We start from the raw sequence: 18943 nt of genomic DNA on the forward strand, positions 1-18943 counted from the left end.
CAACCTCAACTCCACCAGCGTGAACAGTCATTCTAATATACTTTGACAGCCTCCCCACTCCAATTATTTTCATAAAAAAACAAATTAAAAGATGGTTCTGTTTAAATAGGATTTCTGCTAAATAACTATTATCTGGGAAATACATATTATTTGCAAGCAGTGAGTAGTAATGGAATGGAACCAGGAGTCAGCTTTTGAAGCAGGAAGCTAAGGCATCATTTTGCAATGCCTGAAGAGATTTTTAAAACTCATCTAAATACCATTAAACATCTGCCCTTTTTATTTCATTGATTTAAACCATTTCTGAAGACTCATGATTCAAAAAGGTAAAGATGGTAATTTAAAAGCCATGGGGAAAAATCTCTCCCCAGGGAACTTTTCAGAAAAGCAGCCACCAGTCTCTGATAAGTGATGAATCTGATGTGGTATTGCTTTCAGGACAGTATAAATTTATCTGGCATTATCTCCCCGGAATGCATGCATCATTTCACTGGAAGCAAAGATCCGATGGCTGTAAGAGCAAACAAAGTGGGGGAAACAGGAGAGCAGGGCAGAGAGCAGCAGGTTCCCTGGCTTTAGATGGGAAAATATCTGTGCCAACAGTTACCATCATTACAAACAATTTAGCAAGATAAACGCTATTTGCAAATTCAATTTAATGAACCACGAAGAGGATTTTGAATGAAGGAGTCTCTGATTGTTTTTGACTCTTTTTAGGCAGTATGTAACTTCAGTGTTTTAAAGGACAATCCAAACAATAATGAGCAGGGGAGTAGTTTACCGATATTAGATTTAAAAAAAAAACAAAAAACACTAACAAGGTGCTTAGTCTTTGGCGTATTTAATAACATTAGACCTATAAGCTTTCAAAAACATTTCCCCCCCCACTGGCCTTCCTGTATATTATCATTTTTCATAATTTTTTGGTTACATGCAAAAATATGCCTACCAACACTGTGCCTGATCTAAATCTATCCTCAGGTGCATTCCTCCCCAATTACTTTAAATGTCACTTTTAAATTAATTATAATTAATTTCTTTGGCAACATCTTCAAAATTAAAAGGACACTTGAGAAGAACCCTACTGAGCTTCGCGAGAGAAAAAATACTCAGAGAAGACAGAAATCTAAACCCTTTCAGGACACTGTGGCATTGTCAGGCGGACAGGCCTCTGGGATTTCAAGGCCTATCCCCACACTCTAGGTACAACACAAAATGGGTCAGGTTCACCTGCTCTTTGGGACTCAACTTAGTGAGTTGTGAACCCCATAGTTAAGGGTTGCTTTTCTCTTCAAAGCAAACTGGCCCCCAAATTTGTACTTTTCAACAGACAGAGCCAAATCATGTGGAAAAAGTAAAGACTTGCTAAGTTCCTGTCTGAAGTCACAGTGCAGAATCAAATGAAAGGTCAGCCCAACTAAGGTACGTACCTTCCAAAGGATCCTTATTGAGCCCCAGCTGGCTAATGATGTACCTGGGAATGTCAGTTTTAATACCCTGTCCTTCTTTTGCATGGCCTTCTGCTGCTTCCAATAGGTAGTAAAATTCTTCAGGATCAAATTCCTAGCAGAAGACAAACACAGATGTATACTTATTTGAGCCAAAATTCTCTGAGGTTTTATTACATAAATTCCTCTCACAATAAAATCTGCTGGATATACATGGTTGTGGGTTATTTATGCAGAAAGGAAGCAAACGACTTTTAAAAAGTATGTAATTCTTAATTCATATTTGAAGCCTTTCGTATTCTAAGACAATGCATGTATGTCCTTGGTAACTCATATAGAGACCACTTCCAATTTCCTTGTAATGCAACTTTGAAGATATCCTATTGCTATCTTATTGAAAATGAGTATGTCTAAAATTCAATTATGCCTTTTTAGTAAAATTTTTAAATCTGAAATCTCAACCAGAAGATTCAGTTTCTCTCTGCATAAACAGCCACAAAAGGAGTAATGTTAGAATATATATTCTCAGTGGTTTTGCAGGAAACTCCATTAGTAGGGGTGCCAAAGTATTTTTTAAAAATATCAAAATTACCACTTTTTATCAGTACATTCTAAAATTAAGATTCATGTAATGTGAAGATGAAGAAAGACAAAATTACAAAATTAATTCTTTCTATTACGTGTGTCTATTTTTAAAATTTGGTAGCACATTTTGCCTATGCATTTTACTGTCTTCGGTTGCTACCTCTAGGAAGTAATAAAAATCTTTAGGAGCCCATCACTCTAAATGGATGCCATGGGTTTATTTGTTGTATACAATTACGTTTGCAGATTTAAACCACAGAGGCTATTTTCAGTTACATTTCCTAGATTTTTATCCCCTCAGGATGTTTCCCATTTTGATTAATACCCCAACTAGGCAACTTTAGGATATCAGCATTTCACCTGAGAATTACTCAAGGGCTTTTTTTTTTTAAATTTTATTTTATTATGTTCTGTTAATCACCATACATTACATCATTAGTTTTTGATGTACTGTTCCATGATTCATTGTTTGCATATAACACCCAGTGCTCCATGCAGTACGTGCCCTCCTTAATACCCATCACCAGGCTACCCCATCCCCCTACCCCCTCCCCTCTAGAACCCTCAGTTTGTTCCTCAGAGTCCACAGTCTCTCATGGTTCATCTCCCCCTCCGATTTCCCCCCCTTCATTTTTCCCTTCCTAAGGGTTTCTAAAGGCCATGTAAAAAATGCTCGCTTCAAATGGAGGAAAGCCAAAACCAACGTATACACTGAGCGCCCTTTCTAGAAACCTACAATGACACAGAGCGCAGGCCTGAAACAGCAGGCCTGACACCACTAGTTGGAAAACAACTCCTAAAACCCTGAAGCTCCAACTTCATCTGAGCTTTAAATAGTGCTGAAAACAGCAACACTTTCAATTCTGTTCTTAAGTTCGTCTGTTTGTATCCTTGAGAGGCTATACTTTTACTTTTTCTCTTCTGGTGAGGAGGGATTACTGAAAAAATTAATTTCCTCTTTTAAGGCAAGATCTTCTATTAGCATATCTGCTGCTGTCCAGAGAAATAAGTTTTAATGCTAAATGCTATTTTTTCCCCAAATTAAACAAATGCAGGAAGTACAAGCATGTGGTGCATTAATTCAAAAAATACAATGGGAGACGCCGGACAAAAATCAGACTTCCTTCTGCCTGCATTTGCCAGGTTCTCCCAGAGGCATCCAGAGTATTTTTCCCCCTTATCCTTCCAGAGACAATGCCAAATGGTGCTTTTGATTCTGTGCTTCTAAGGGTCCTGGCCACCGATGGAAACACCGACTCCACCACGCCCCTCCCTGTCTCCTCAAGATTTCCCCTCTCCCGTGACTCACTATGCATTGGTATATATTTATGGGGCTGTGAACATTTCACTATTATAAAAAGCTATGAATGTTAATTGAAATAAGGGCAAAACCCTAGCAATACCGCCCTATATGTATACGTGTGAATGTATAATTCTGAAAAGCTGTACCGCACGTAGTGTGACCAATACTTTAACGGCTGGCAGAACTTGAAAGTGAGTGTTGATACTATGTTAAGCCCCTTAAAACTATTCTTACATTCAAAGCTTCGTATTTGTTCACAGTATGGACTGAAATGTCAACCAAAATTACATAAACAAAAATTTTAAAATAGGAAAATGACCAAGGACAATATAATTGACAAAATGAACTCATCTCTGGAAGTCTCACTTCTTCCAGTCTATATGGGACCCTACTATATTCTCCCAAGTGGGTTGCCACTGAGCATCTTTCTTTTTTTTTTTTTTTTAAAGATTTTATTTATTTATTCATGAGAGACAGAGACAGAGAGAGAGAGAGAGAGAGGCAGAGGGAGAAGCAGGCTCCCAAGGAGCAGGGAGCCCGATGCGGGACTCAATCCCAGGACCCTGGGATCATGACCTGAGCCGAAGGCAGACGCTTAACCATCTGAGCCACCCAGGCGCCCTGAGCATCTCTTTCTAACATGCCATATTTTAAGAACAAATATTAGTAACTGTAGGTTATGAGAAAACCTATCTCTGATTTCCCTCTCTCTGCATCTTGCCAACTCCAAAAAAGTGAGGCCCAGCAAGTGTTTTAAATTAGCTGTCACACAGTAATGGTGTTGAGATAAGGTTAAGCCCATTAGTTCATGATGATCTTTCCAGTTTGACCAGAATGTGATATGATTATCACTCAATACAGCACAAGTCCTAGAGTTTTTACTTAAACCAGACAACAAAATCACATGGGGATGTGCTCATAAACATTCATAAGCTGTAGTTCCTGTTGACTCTTTCCATTTAACTCTGGTCTTTGAAGTCAAATGGAAACTGGAGGTTTCTGATGGTCACTGCTTTCCCACAGTTAACAATAAATAATGGAGTCCCCTCTAGGGGCAACTTACCAGGCACTCCAATAACCGAGCTGGGCGGGCAATAACAATTAGGATCTTTCGAACTAGTTGTTTAATAAATGCCAATTCTCCACTTTCTGAACGATCATGAGCCTATGAGAAAGCAATGAAAAGAAAGGTGAATAGGACTGATCTATTAAATGGAAGAGAAAATCAGCCAAGTACGCTAACTAGATAACTGCAAGTATTTGAAAATTAAGTGATTTAGAAAATACTTTTCAAAGACTGATAAGCAAACATTATCACTTCACATATGGACACCATTAGACTTCTTTATCTACAAAATGGCTCCATTAGCTAAATTTCAATTGTAAAACTTTGATTTATTCTGTGTTAAAAATCAAACGTTAAAACTCTCAGTATGAACCATGAATGATGGAGAGATTAACAGATTATGACACATTAGGCACATGGTACAAGTGGAGTGGGTGGCTGATAAGGGATCTTCATTTGCCGGATGTCGCAGAATGAAGTATGAAATGGCTAACATAGTGAAGGGCTGCTTTTGTCATCCTGGGCATTTAACACATTTATGAAATAGATTTTACATGTGCACCACAATTAGCCCTATCAATTCGCTATTTTATAACATGTAAGAAGTGTGCATTGCTTATTTCAAATGTTAGGGGATAATGTTTATACTCGGACATATACATAAAAATTTGGTTTCATATACTGAATAAATAATACCTATGCACTCAACTCAGTAAAATTTAACTGACTTCCCTCTTTTTAAATTTTGTTATATGTTGCCTAATAAAGCACAAAAAAATATCCTGAGAATAAAACTCAGTTTGAGTCATTTTAATTTTCAATGATATTTTCTTGAAGAAATGAGGTAAATCTGTAACAAGGCAGACATAAAACCAAAGTTGTAAAAGTTTAAACATGTAAACTTCTATGCATGCTCACTTTAAGGCTGTCATAATTTTTAAATTGTCGTAACAATTTAAATTTACCTTCCCCTAAGGATTAAAAAGCATATCAAGAAGATGCTGGTACAATAGAATATAATTTCACAGACATACTAATAAACATATAAAATCAGTCCTGAAGGTGCTTTATTCTAAGAACCAGCCCTCTCATGAAAAAGTGGCAGACCACATCTGTGAAAAATGATTAAACTTAGTTAGTAGTAACAGGTCTACTGATTTTAAGCCATCAAACCAAAGGCAACTTTCCACAACGTAGGTACAGGAACATATACAGGCAAAAGCAAAGCAGCTAACATTTCAAAGAAAGAAACACAGGGGAAAAGTCCACTAGTGAGTAATTGTGGAACCGAATGTGCTCAAAGAAAACCAACTTGTAACAACAACTATAGGTCCTAACAAGCAGCTGGGATGCTAGAACATGTATAAGGAGATACACATAATATTCTTTAAGTTTTCGTTCCAATTTTTGTTTTACACCAAGGAGAGACTTTGAAAGATATAATGAATGCCAAGAGGTATGGTTATATATCTTCTTTGTAGCTTATTCTTAATCAAAACTAAACGGGAAATCTTAAAGATAAAGCAAAAAAAGCCACCTAACTTCCTGATTGACAATTTGGGTTACATACAGAATGTCCTCTTACTGTAATACTTACTTTATAAATTCAAGAATATAAAGAAAATCTACTTTATAAATTCAAGAATATAAAGAAAATCTAAAAAGCCTGAATGTGTTTTACTGAACTCTTCAAAGAGAAACAAGAGCTCTGTATCTTAAAAAATCTTTGGTCAGTTTAGATTATACAAATTCCATTTGAAAAATTGTAAAAATAATCAGTTCATTCCTACTTCTTACTTCTAAGAATAATCAGCTGTAACTAAGGCCAAAACATACAATGGGTAATGTTAACTCAAATAACATTTTATCTACTAACACTATTGGGGAGGGAGTTTTGTTAAGACAACACCAAACAAAATCACACAGTTAGCATGAGAAGAGATTGTTTCCAGGCTGCCAACAGCAAGCGCCAACACTAATGGATACCCTGTGTTTGTATTTTAAGTGTGGCTGCTGTAAAAAATGCTGAGACCCATATTTGAGTAGGTTATAGCTTCCTATGTATAGTATTTTCTTTGGCAAATACACCTAAGTGAGAAAACAAATGGGAGACAGAAACGCATTCATCTGGAATTAACCTAGACCTCAGGACTTTAAAAAGGCATCAGTTAAATCAAGCCTATCAAAGCCACAGGGGGACCCTGCCTGGGTCTGCAAAAAAATCGACAACGGGGGACATGGCCAGGAGATACCGGGCAGGCACACAATGTCACAGCTGGGAAGTGACAACAACTGCGTCCTGGGGAAGGCAAAGGCAATTCCCACACCAACGGCTCCATCTAAGAGGCACAAGTCCCCCTGTGACCATTCAGCTCCAAACTCTGGAAGGACACTGTTAATGTGATTCTGAAGATTGTTTTAATTTTCCCACAAGGACTGACTGAAGGAAATGTTTATCTGTGAAGATAAGTAAGAAAACATTCCTATTCATACCCCAAAACGCTCTTCATACCACAAGTATACATGCTTCTCTGCCGAAAAGATAAACTTTCCTAAAAACCAACTTTATTATTTAATTTTTTTGAGAGAGAGAGAGAGAGAGAGAGAGAGAGAGAGAGCATGCAAGGGGTAGGGAGAGGGAGAAAGAATCTTAAGCAGGCTCCCCGCCTGCTTGGAGCCCAGCATGGAGCCCAACACAGTGCTCCATCTCACGACCCTGAGATCATGACCTGAGCTGAAACCAAGAGTTGGACACTTAACCAACTGAGCCAGCCAGGCAACCTCAAAATCACCAATTTTTATCTATTATATATTGCACTCTCACAATTTTTTAAAAATCAGATTTGTTTTGTTTTTTTAATAACTGCCATGAAATAATTTGCCAGTCCTGTTAGAAATAAAATTCAGCGTGTGTGTGGAAAGGAGGGGATTTTTTTTAGAAGATTTTATTTATTTATTTTAGAGATAGAGAGAGAGAGAATGAGCAGGAGGGAGGAGCAGAGGGAGACGGACATCAGACTCCATGCTGAATGCAGAGCCCAATGTGGGGCTGATCCCACAACCCTCACAAGTGTGAGATACTCCTATAATTCCATAGTTCTGTCCCAGGGTATTACCATAATTACTAATTTAGTCCTGTGTTTTTCATTCCTTCAGAGGCTTTCTCTGAAAAGGATAGAATCAATATCTCACAGAGGCTGACCACAGAGTTACTCTCTTATCTGCTTCTTCTGTTTAAAAATGCACCATTTGAGGTGCCTGAGTAGTTCAGTTGGTTAAGCATCTGCCTTCAGCTCAGGTCATGATCTGAGGGTCCTGGGATCTAGCCCCACGTCGGGCTCCCAGCTCAGCAGGGAGTCTGCTTCTCCCTCTGAGCCTCCCCCCACCTCATGCTCTCTTTCTCTCTCTCAAATGAATAAAAATCTTTAAAAAATGCACCATTTAACAAATATCATTTTCAAGATATTCTCATAGCAAGTAATATGCATAGTGTTCTAGCATTTTTTGGGAGCTGATTTGATGAAAACGAACAGCAGAAGTGAATTATTTGATGATAAATAAAATATTCTGTTATGCTTATATACATACATACCTTCTTTCTCCCTCCCTCCTTCCCTTCCTTCCATAGTTACTGAGAAAGCAAGTACCAGCCACAGTGCTAGGCACCACAGAGTTCAAGGTGATTTGGATGTGATTCTTGTCTTATCAAAGAGCCCTCTCATGCTATTGAAGTGAAACCCCAAAACAGATCATTACAAGGCATTGTACTCAACAGGCCATGTTAGGGTTTTTGTAGACAGAATGTAGGCAGAATGGAGCCACTGAAGACTGTTAGACAGATGTTCTTACAGTCTCACAGAAGCAAGAATCTGCCTTGGTGGAAAGATATTTCGTAGCCAGGCAGACACATGAATTTGAAATCTAGGAGAGAGCTGTTGGTCTGAGATACAGAAGGAAAGCCGTTAAGAGTTCATGGGTCTTTAAGATAGCCATCAAGATCCCCAGAGGGGAGGAGCAGTGGACCGCCAATCAGATCATGGGAAAGCTAACTTTTAGAAAACACAAGTTAGAAGAAGAGCCCTTGGAAGAAGCAGAGAAGAAATGTAGGTACTAAGAATATCCTGAAAGGAGGGGGGTTAGCAAGAAAGAAAAGGAAAATGTTACTATTGCTAAATATAACAATATTCCAGTCAAACAGGCTGCTCTGGGGAAATGTCCAGTGGATATGACAATAAGGAAGACAGTAAGACTTCAGTGAGTTTAGTGAGAGGACGTCAGAAGCTATTTGACAAGAGTTCTTCTATGTGTTAGACACTATTCTAGATGAACAAAAGAGACAAAATCCCTGCTCACACAGCCACTATACCCTATGCTGCAGCCAGTCCCTGAGCTATCAGCAGTCTGTGATGACCTGAGTAAAACTGAGTAAGCATTTAGTAGCTCTTATATTTTTTACATTTCTTATACACTCAAATGCATGATCATTTTCCTATAAATTTATTTTCATTTTTAATTTACAGGAGAATTGGTGCAAGACAAATTGGAAATGAACAACAAAAAACAAAAACAATGTATTCATCACCCCTAAAATATGGTGAGAAACACTGCCTTAATGGACTACGATAAGTGGAGATAGGAGTAATGGGAACAGAGTACAGAAAACTCTGTTTGGATGGGAAAGAAAAGAAAAATAGTGGCTGCTGGTCAGACAGAAATCATCTCATCTCACCAGAACTAAGTTTAGTAGGGGCAGAGACATATGAATTTCCAGAAAACTAGGATGCTAATATTTTCCTTCAGGTCCACGCAATTATTTACATATTCATGCTGAGAGAAAACCACATACAATCATGCTGACACGGGCATAACTTCTGCCCTACGAGGTGGAGAAATACAATATATCCAAATATATAGGCTAAATAGGTTTTACTTATAGGCTGTGGCTGATCAATTTCAGTCACAAGAGCAATATATGCACTAATTGCATTCTACCATACACATTCCTTCCTGTCCTGGGTGTTATCAGGGGCTAAGCATTCAAGTGTTAGGCTCAGGCAGGTCCTGTGTTTATCTGTCTTTTGGAAATTGGATATTTTGTTAGAAGAGGAACTGACACTAATGAAAATATAAATTACCATTTACTACCCACTGCCATGTACAGGTTAATTAATACGACACGGGCCTGGAAGAAGACAGCCATTTTCCATTTAGCTTTTCCAGATATTAGGACTAGATAGCGTCATCAAATAACACACATGCACTCAGGCAATTTATAACTTTATCGTTGGGGGTAGGGGGAAAATCACTGCCTCAAAATCCTTCACAATCCACTTATCCCAGAGCCATAGATTGTCGGGTCCCGAGGTTCCTGTAAAGGTTATTACATTAACTTCCTATTACTATAAATGATGACAACAATCAATTTATAGCAAGTAGCAATCAGTTTTTTCTTCTTCTTTGCTTCCCTGGAATATGAACTCTATCTCATGGTTAAAAACGTGTGAGCAAACACACTCGTTTGCTTTTTTCGAGGGAAAAGGAAAACAAATCAGAAAACTTTATATAGTATGTGGTTCATACCTCTTGTAGCAATTTATCTAATTTGTGCTGTAATTCAAGGAAGTATCGTGAGGTGATGAGACCCTGGTGGGATTTATCCAAGCAATCTCGAGCCAGTTCAATAATCTGATGGTGAGTGAAACTAAGCACTCCATCTGCTAGAGGAAGAACGTGGTCAGGGGAGTAGCTGGTGATAATTTCCTTCAGACGTTCTTCCATCTGAGCCGTAGCCTATTTAGAGAAGACATGCACACACAGATGAAATACGACAAAACACACATGTGGACAATTATCACATTTATCTGGCATTTTCAGAGACCTCCACAAATTATGAAATAGAATTCTCAAAACTAATGTATGCACAATGTCATTATATAGTTGTGAAAACCCACAGAATGTATACCACCAGGCATGAACCTTAAATGTTAACTATGGACTTTGGGTGATTATGATGTGTCAAAGTCAGGCTCATTGATCATTAACAAATGGACCACTCTGGTGGGGGATGTTCATGCGGGGAGGGTGTGTGGGTGGGTGTGCTGGTATGTGGGGGGGTAAGCTGGGCGGGGGGCATGGTCAGGGGGTATATGGGAATTCTCGGTACTTCCAGTTCAATTTTGTTGAACCTAAAACTGCTCTAAAAAATAAAGTCTGCTTTTTTTTTTTTTAAAGATTTATTTATTTATTTGAGAGAGTGAGAATGAGAGAGAGAGAGAGAGAGTACACGAGAGGGGGGAGAGTTAGAGGGAGAAGCAGGCTCCTCGCTGAGCAGGGAGCCCGATGCGGGACTCGATCCTGGGACTCCAGGATCATGACCTGAGCCGAACCCAGGAGCCCCAAAGTCTGCTTTTTAAAAAAATGTTTTATTTAAATTCAATTTAATTAACATATACTGTATTGTTAGTTTCCGAGGTAGAATTCAGTGATTCATCAGTTGCATACAACACCCGGGGCTCATTTAAAGTCTATTTTTTTTTAAAGCACCAATAGCAGTCGTCTTATCACATGAAAGAAAGATCTGATGTATATAAGGGAAACTGACTATCTGAGGATGATATTTATTTTTTTCTATCCTCTCAAATAATAAAATGTTCTATGGAAGCTTCTTCAAATAAGCCGAATGATACTGTGCATTGTTATGCTTTCGTTTTAGATCTTGGGCTCTCACTTTCAGATGGATGCTCAAAAATATCAAGTTACATTTTTACCTACTCAAAACTCAGAACTGTTGCTGGAATTCCACAGGGTGGGCCAAGAGTTGTTTTGTTCAGGAGGTTTTAAATGTACCATGAACATCCTTATCTTTCTCTCACAAAGCTACATCTTGAGCAAAAGGCCAAGGAGAGTCTTTGGGTACATGTATCAAAAGCTCCCTTCCCAACTTTGATTTCATTCTCTGTGATGCCCTAGTGCCTACTCAGTACCCCCTGCGTATATTAACTGTCTTTGCAGGGGGGTGCCCTCTGCCCCTGCTTCTCTCTAAAATCCTAACCAGCACTGACTATGTAGACTCAGGACCTATTTCCCTGGTGAACAAGGGACATGTAATTAATAGCTAAGATGGCTTTAATCAATGACATCAATGTTGGGTTCATTACAAATAATAAGTACTCTGCTCGTGATTTATGAACCCAGAGAGATTTCCTTTCGTTTTCTTGCCTAGGGCTACACAAGTAGCTGGGGAGGAACAGGAACACAATGGAAAGGTTGTCTTCTCCTGACTGTGTAGGAACACTAGGGGAAAGGCCTCAGAAACCAGGGGATGGGAAGCGTCAAAGAGCAGGTTTTTGCAGCCAGGGTGTCTGTCAATAACTCTTCAGCAAGTCCTCTCGGGCTCAGTGTGAATTCCCTTTGCCAGTCTATTGGGGAACACTGCAACTCTCCCTTCCCTTCTAAATTAATAGGGTTAGACATATAATTGCTGAAGACATAGGAAGTCACAGAAAAGAAAAAATGAGGGTTTTTTTTTTGTTTTTTTTTTTTAAGAAAAAAAGACGTTCATCACATCCCACTCTACAGGCTTCTAAGGAAGAAAAACGTTGCTGCCTGACCATACAGCAGCAGGCCCGGACCATGGGCAGAGCAGCATGTAGGTGTAGAGGCCCCCTCGCCCTGCGGCACCTCATCACGCCCACCCTGCGGGCTGGGCAACCAGCAGGACTCGCTTTGGAGGAGGCACTTTTATCACAGACAGTGTGGCTAGTTGTCAGCCGTTTTAAAAAAATGTTTAGTGATTTCACCTTTCTTAGAAGCTGTGGTGCTGTTTTATACGAGTCTAACTCATTACTACTGGATTGGCCCATTCCTTCCCCTAACAAACCACCTTACAGACACTACACCCACGTTACCTGTTCGTTTAGATGCTAGGCATCTTCAATTCAATTCATTACCTTTGGGAACCTTTCTTTGTAGACATGGTTCATCATAATTATTTCATGGTCACAGCAGGCGGGAGAACGTCCAGGACTGCAAGCAAAGCAAATTACCCTTTTAAACTTGCCTCAGCATGAAATGAAAATAAGCTTTTTATTTATAAACAATTGGTTGGATCAAAAGTACTATACAACCTTTGCAAGAAAAGTATATTAGGTAATAAACTACAAAATCAGTCATTAGTACATACATAAATACCCACAAACAGTGACACCCTAAATAGCATTCAAAAAGGAAGCTCTAGAAATGGAACGCCATGAAATAATTAGAACTACAATATAAAACGAATTCAGAAACGTTCTTAAATTGAGATTATATTCTGTAGGTAGAATGCGTTTCTGTAGTTCCGGAAACCAATTAATGAATTGCAATATAAAACAAAATAGGATCGTTACAAACACCCACATCTAGGACACACTGAACAGTATAATTTCACACTTTTATCCTACACCTGCGCTCTGCCACGTACCACTGAAGAGGGTTGAGAGTCTTCCATGGCACAGGAGTCACCAATGAAATCCATTTTCTAGCCTCACAGAGATCTATCCGGGGTGCTGAGGTAAGCATTACGTACAATATGAAACAGAGGCATGTAAGTGTTGTGTGCTTTTCTTTCTTTCAATAGTAGGTTCATATTTCTTCTCAGTATTACGGAGTTGTGCAACTTCAGTGTGTGTTTACATTTCTGGGAGAATACAACCTGTACTAGATATCCAAGGAACTCCTTTCATAAAACCATAAAATGGGCACCCATGTGGTAAAATACAATGCCCCTAAATGAATTCATAAAATTGACCTTTTATCCCCTAACTCAAAATGATAACACATTCCCGAATTATTCAATGTGGCTACATTTACTACCAGTTTATTATACTAAATAAAAAAGGTGCAAAGAGGGGGGCACCTGGCTGGCTCCATCAGTAGAGCATGACACTCTTGATCTTGGGGTCATGAGTTTGAGCCCCACGTTGGGCGCAGAGTTTACTTTAAAAAAAAAAAAAAAAGATACAAAGGGGAAAACCCTCCTCAGTAAACTTTGATATTCAACTGAACACCTGACAAACTATTTTTTTAGTAAAATCTTAAACAGGAAAGTACACCAATTCTACAGCATCAAGACTTCATACTGCGGAGATGGACTGCCTTGATCACCCTGCAGAGAACGACCTGCTACCCCCCAGGGGATGGGACTGCAGAAGCCGTCAGCCATCAGTTCCTTCAAAGACGGCCTCAGCTGCAGTCACTTCACCCAGGCCATGTCCCTCCTTGGGCACCGTACTCAATGACTGAGGTAGGGATAAAAAGTAAGGGCCATTTGGCACAGAGGGATAACTCTTGATGGGTCATGCCATCCCCAGAGCTCCCTGTGGAGGCGGCTGTGTGGCAGCTAGATTTCTTTCTGCCCAAGTCAGCTTGCTTGCCTTCCTTAAATAGGTATAAATCCTGAGCACTCCCTAATAAACATCCTGAACACAAATCTCTGTTTTAGAGTCTAATCCTAAAAACAAAACAAAAAAACCCAAAAAAAACAAAAACAAACAAAAAACCTGTAAGACAAATCTCTCTCTCTCTATATATATATCTGGCCCTGCTCAATGTCAAAATTTAAGGGACACAAACTCCTAACAATTTATTCATAAGCTTGGAAAAAGTAAAACTCATGAAGGGAAGAAAGAATGAAAAATATGGGTTAACTTTTATAATGTGGAATCTGAACGAAAATCCTTTTATTTTTGCTGACCTTCCTTTTTAGCAAGGCTTACCCCTCTTAAAAAAAGAACACTAAGTGCTCCCGCACCACAACTGGACTGTCTTGAAATCTCCAATGGCAAGAAGGTTTTACAGGAGGTCCTGTTAGTCCATCGTGATTACTGCTACTACCCCAATTAACAAACTGAGAGAAATTAAAAGAAAAACAGTAAGATGCCTTTCAGTGGTAATTAACAATATCATGTAGAGATGGGAAAAACCACACTATATTTGGGGTAGTTCACAAATCAATTAACACAGAGATGAATTAGAGGACCAAAAGGCTTCCCTTGAAATGGTTAAAAACAGATGATCCAATTAAGTAACATTTTTCAATCAGGTCCACCAACCTCAGACTTCGGGAGCGGGGGCGCATGGGTGTGTTCCTGCATCTGTTTTCCGTGGCGATGCTTTCGGTAGTACAAAAATGTTTCGACAGGAAGTGCAATTCATCTGGTGTTGGTTGGTACGGTAACTGATGCAGCTTCTCCTGGGAGGAAGAGGAGGACTACAACAAACCACAGGGAGGTTAGGGGACCATCTGAGAAAGAAAGACTTCAAGTGAATTCGCAGTCAAAGCGGTGAACCCGGGTGACATCACCATTTTATGTTGTTTCCCTTTCATGTTATAATTACAATAACTAGTGTCTAAATGTATATCCTTGCTGCTTTCTCTGTGAGGTCAAAATGCCTTCCATATTGCATCTCATTTGTCTATAAGACCATTCCCCAAAAGATGCTTCCCCTCTTGTAGAAAACCCAGGCTCTGAAAATAGGGAGGACTCGCTCAAAGCCAAGGCAAAAAAGCGACACCTGGACAATCTGGGGGCATGAAATGACAGATTAGTTCTCAACTGAGTATGGTACCCTTGCTTGGACCACTGCTCACAATCAAACACCATGACTTTCAGGTGAGTAACATAAAATGAATTTTATGATGTGTGATCATAAATAAGGTAATGAGGTCTTCCTTTACAAAGCTTATCGTCCTGTGATACTTCGATATGTGCCTTAGGTAAAAAGGGGAGGAGAAGAAGATACTTTTCTCACTAATGTCATTGTTTTAAAAATTGGATTTTTTTTTCCCTTTTTTCCTTTGGCTAAGACTCTCTCTTTTTTTTAAAGCCGCTTCAGTGGTGGTGAGTTTTTTAATTCCTTGCATACAGAGTTGCTTTTTGAAAACTGGCACTTAATACTTAGAGCAAGGTAATGCAGAAAAAGTGAACAGCGAAATAACACTGTTTTTAATCAATCTGAGAAATAGAACAATAAAGCAAACAGACTTTTAGTTTTTACTGGGAGGTAAACTCTATAAGCAATTCTAACAGAAGAGACAGAAATTTTTGAGCAAGAGAATCATGATTAGACTAAGCATATTTGTAAAGGTAACACTCATCTGAAAATCTCAGTTTTAACAGGTGTTTTTTTTAAAGCTGTCATTAGTTTAACAATAAATGCACTTCATAAACACTGCAGCATCACAATGTAGTAACACTAGAAATTAATGACTAAACCTTAAAAATACTCTCATACCTTGAAATTATAAAACACCTTATAAGTCCATACTGAGACAAAGAGGAATTTTTATAACGTAATGAGATTGTTTTATAAGCCATAAAAATGAGAACGCTACTAGAAAGCCTTAACAAGATAAACCAAATCTCTATTCAGAAAGTACAAGCACAGTCTTAAACACTTTTCACTGCGAAAAACAAAAACAAAAACAAATAAAATACAAACTAAGTCAACTCAAGCAATCCGGAAAAGAACAGTAAAATCACTGTAAGCAGGAGAGAAGGAGTGATGATAAAAGTGAAGATAAGGAAATCAGCTAATAAAAAAAATAGAATTAAGAATGTGTATAGAGGTCTCCGAGGAAAATCAATGTCCACGGTTCTGTATCCAAGACTTCAAAACCCTAAAACCCCGAAGTTTATTTGTAAGTTTAGAGTAATCCCTTTTGATGGCACAGCATCAACCGAACTGATGGAAAGCTGTTTAAAATATGTATTCAATCCACTTAGTGTGAATGTTGATTCAGGCTGTGGTGGAAATATTAATATATTTGACTATGAACTGCTGGCCCAGGTGCTGCTGGGCTGTTGTGTATAGTACAGGGATCCTGTTACCTTTCTAAAATATGAAAATTTATTCCAAAACACACCGGTCTCTAGAGTTTCACATAAAGTATCATGGGCCTGTACTGGCATGGAAATGACACAATGATACCAAGCGACTTCAGGAGGGTGGGTTCCCTCTGTGGAGGGAAGAAGCAGAAAGGGACTGGGTGGGCAGGGCTTTACTTGTATTTTTAACATTTATTAAACAAAATAACAGTTTATTTTAAAAAACAGTTGTAGCAAATGTAACAAAATTTTGTGGTTATACCATATATGCAGCCACAGAAGGAAACTGCAAAAGGAATGTGCCCCAGGTTTACTGATGGGGAATACGGCAAAAGGAACGATGCAGCGGTGTTAAGAGTTCTAACCTTGACACTACTAAAGAAGCGAGGAGGCAAGGAGCTCCTCCTCTCAGTTGAACAAGCAAGGTACAAATGGGAGGAGGGTGACACCCTGTCCAAGTGACAAAGAATGGGTTTCTGGCACTGGGGACAACTGTAGGCCAGCAAAATGGCCTCAGGGACTCAAAAGGTATCAAACAGGGCCCCCAAAAGGAGATGATATTGGACAATCAAGAAAACCAAGGTTAGGTTTTAGTAGAGCTTAGGGACTCACTCCGTGGAGAACTTTTGAAGCCAGTGAGAGCTGCAAGACAGCAGAGGTGCAGGCTTGCCCTAAGACCACACACCATATTGCAAAGACACCTCCACTGGCCAAAGCATCCTGGGAGTACCACTTTGAGGAGAGTTTCAGTAATTTGTTTGGGAGTTTCCCAATAAACTGTGTCTGATTACTTTATATTTCTAGCACATTCTCTAAGTGCGGTGTCAGGTCTCATCACCCAACTGGTCTGCACATGACTTTTGATAGCGTAATAAATCAAAGAGTAGAGTTACATAATAAAGCTGTACAAGACTTCCCCAACACTGTTCTGAATAATGATGTCATTTAGTCTCTCCAGATAACCATTTTGCAACAGACAATACTCACATGAATGCATAATTTTCTACTCGTTATTAAATGTAGTATCATTTTATAGTCATACCTCACGTATTTATAGGTATTTATATTCTTATTTCTATTCCCTCAGCAGAAAATAATCTGTTAAGAAATATGGGGGAATGTCCTCCTACTGCTGCAGTTTCTATTACTTATTTTAAAATGAAAAATTATGACCTCAATATTATCTTGAAAAAGTTCCCCATAGATTAATTTTAATGGCAAAATTTGGAGTTGAAAGAAGTTGCAAAACTAAATATTTTCTGGAAGGACTGATTAACTTCCTATGACCAAATCTTTTCAATTTTGGAATATAGCATTTTTAACACTTGCCAATTTTACAGGTGCCATATACCCAAAGGATAAAGACATGATGTTTACATTTCAGCAGAAGTAGTTCTGCAATTCAGCTAACAACACAATTACCTGTCAAACCTAAGCTGTATTTTCAAAGTGTTTGTAATTTTATGTTCTGTATGTTTGCTTTTAAAAAATAACTAAAATGCATTTCTGATTGGCTAAATGACTAACATTTAACCCACAAAATAAAAATCTGAGAGTGCCTCAGAGTTAGAAAAGAAGAAAATGAGGGGCGCCTGGCTGGCTTAGTCAGTGGGACACGGTGACTCTTGATTTCAGGGTCATGAGTTCGAGCTCCACATTGGGCATAGTGATTACTTAAAAATAAAATAAAATATAACACATATTTTAAAAAAAGAAAGAAAAGAAGAAAATGTAACTACTAAGCAGTTTTATGCAAATTTTGCCCCACTATGTAAAGGACAAGAACCCCAAAACACTGAGGGAAATGAAAAGTAGCTTTTCAAATTTTCACTCATTATTTTTATCAATAACCAATAGGGAGAACAGATAACTGAACTTTTTATGTGTGGAGGACCTACACTTCACACCCATAACAGTTCCTTGTGTCTTTTGGCACAAAGTAATTTTGAAAGCAAAAATTTTAGGGGCACCTGGGTGGCTCAGTCAGTTAAGCGTCTGCCTTCGGCTCAGGTCATGATCCCAGGGTCCTGGGATCGAGCCCCGCATCGGCCTCCCCGCTCTGCGGGAAGCCTGCTTCTCCCTCTCCCACTCCCCCTGCTTGTGTTCCCTCTCTCGCTGTGTCCCTCCCTCCCTCTCTCCCCCTGTCAAATAAATAAATAAAATCTTTAAAGAAGATTTTATTTTGAAGGAAAAAGTAGGAAGATGAGGTCAACAATTATACGTACCACCTTCTTTAAAAAACACTTAAGAGAAAAGCTAAAAGCCATCTTACCTCCAGTTAGCAGCTGTTGGTTAGAAGCACAGCAAATATGTATGTGTGTGTGACTAAAAATGGTCTCAGGTGGCTTCTTCCTTAGACACATATGGAAGTCAAGGATGGTGATAATTCCATTGTGACAGATGGCCAGGTCATGTTTATTAATGAAAATATTTATTTTTAGAAATACCATGTAAATTCCTTAAAAAGAGCCAAGAGGCTGGAGTCTAGACCTCACTGTATTCTTAGAGAAAGGAGGGTGTTGGTCAAAGCCCCTCAGTGCATTCTGTGTCTTACATTTCTGATAAATAAAAATGTAGAGAACAGTAGCAATTGCACGACATGGTGTATTGCTAGGATTAAACAAAGACTACAATGCACTGGAAGTAGTCAGGCTAATGTCTAGCACATAATAAA

General features: G+C 38.8%; 1 protein-coding gene across 13 annotated transcripts in view; it reads right to left on the reverse strand.

The window, feature by feature from the left end:
* Positions 1–18943, reverse strand: part of MAST4 (microtubule associated serine/threonine kinase family member 4) — a 546892-nt gene that overhangs the window by 49111 nt on the left and 478838 nt on the right. For all 13 annotated transcript variants that reach the window (XM_073905392.1, XM_073905391.1, XM_073905390.1 and 10 more), the window contains 5 exons: positions 14494–14651; positions 12352–12427; positions 9983–10192; positions 4400–4501; positions 1431–1563 (listed from right to left, as the gene is read on the reverse strand). In XM_073905392.1, the coding sequence (XP_073761493.1) occupies positions 1431–1563; positions 4400–4501; positions 9983–10192; positions 12352–12427; positions 14494–14651 (679 nt within the window). The remainder of the gene's footprint in view (positions 1–1430; positions 1564–4399; positions 4502–9982; positions 10193–12351; positions 12428–14493; positions 14652–18943) is intronic.

The sequence above is a fragment of the Callorhinus ursinus genome, unplaced genomic scaffold (genome assembly GCF_003265705.2).
Source record: "Callorhinus ursinus isolate GAN/ISIS: 27379988/994484 unplaced genomic scaffold, GSC_fseal_2.0 scaffold23, whole genome shotgun sequence".
Classification (NCBI taxonomy): domain Eukaryota; kingdom Metazoa; phylum Chordata; class Mammalia; order Carnivora; family Otariidae; genus Callorhinus; species Callorhinus ursinus.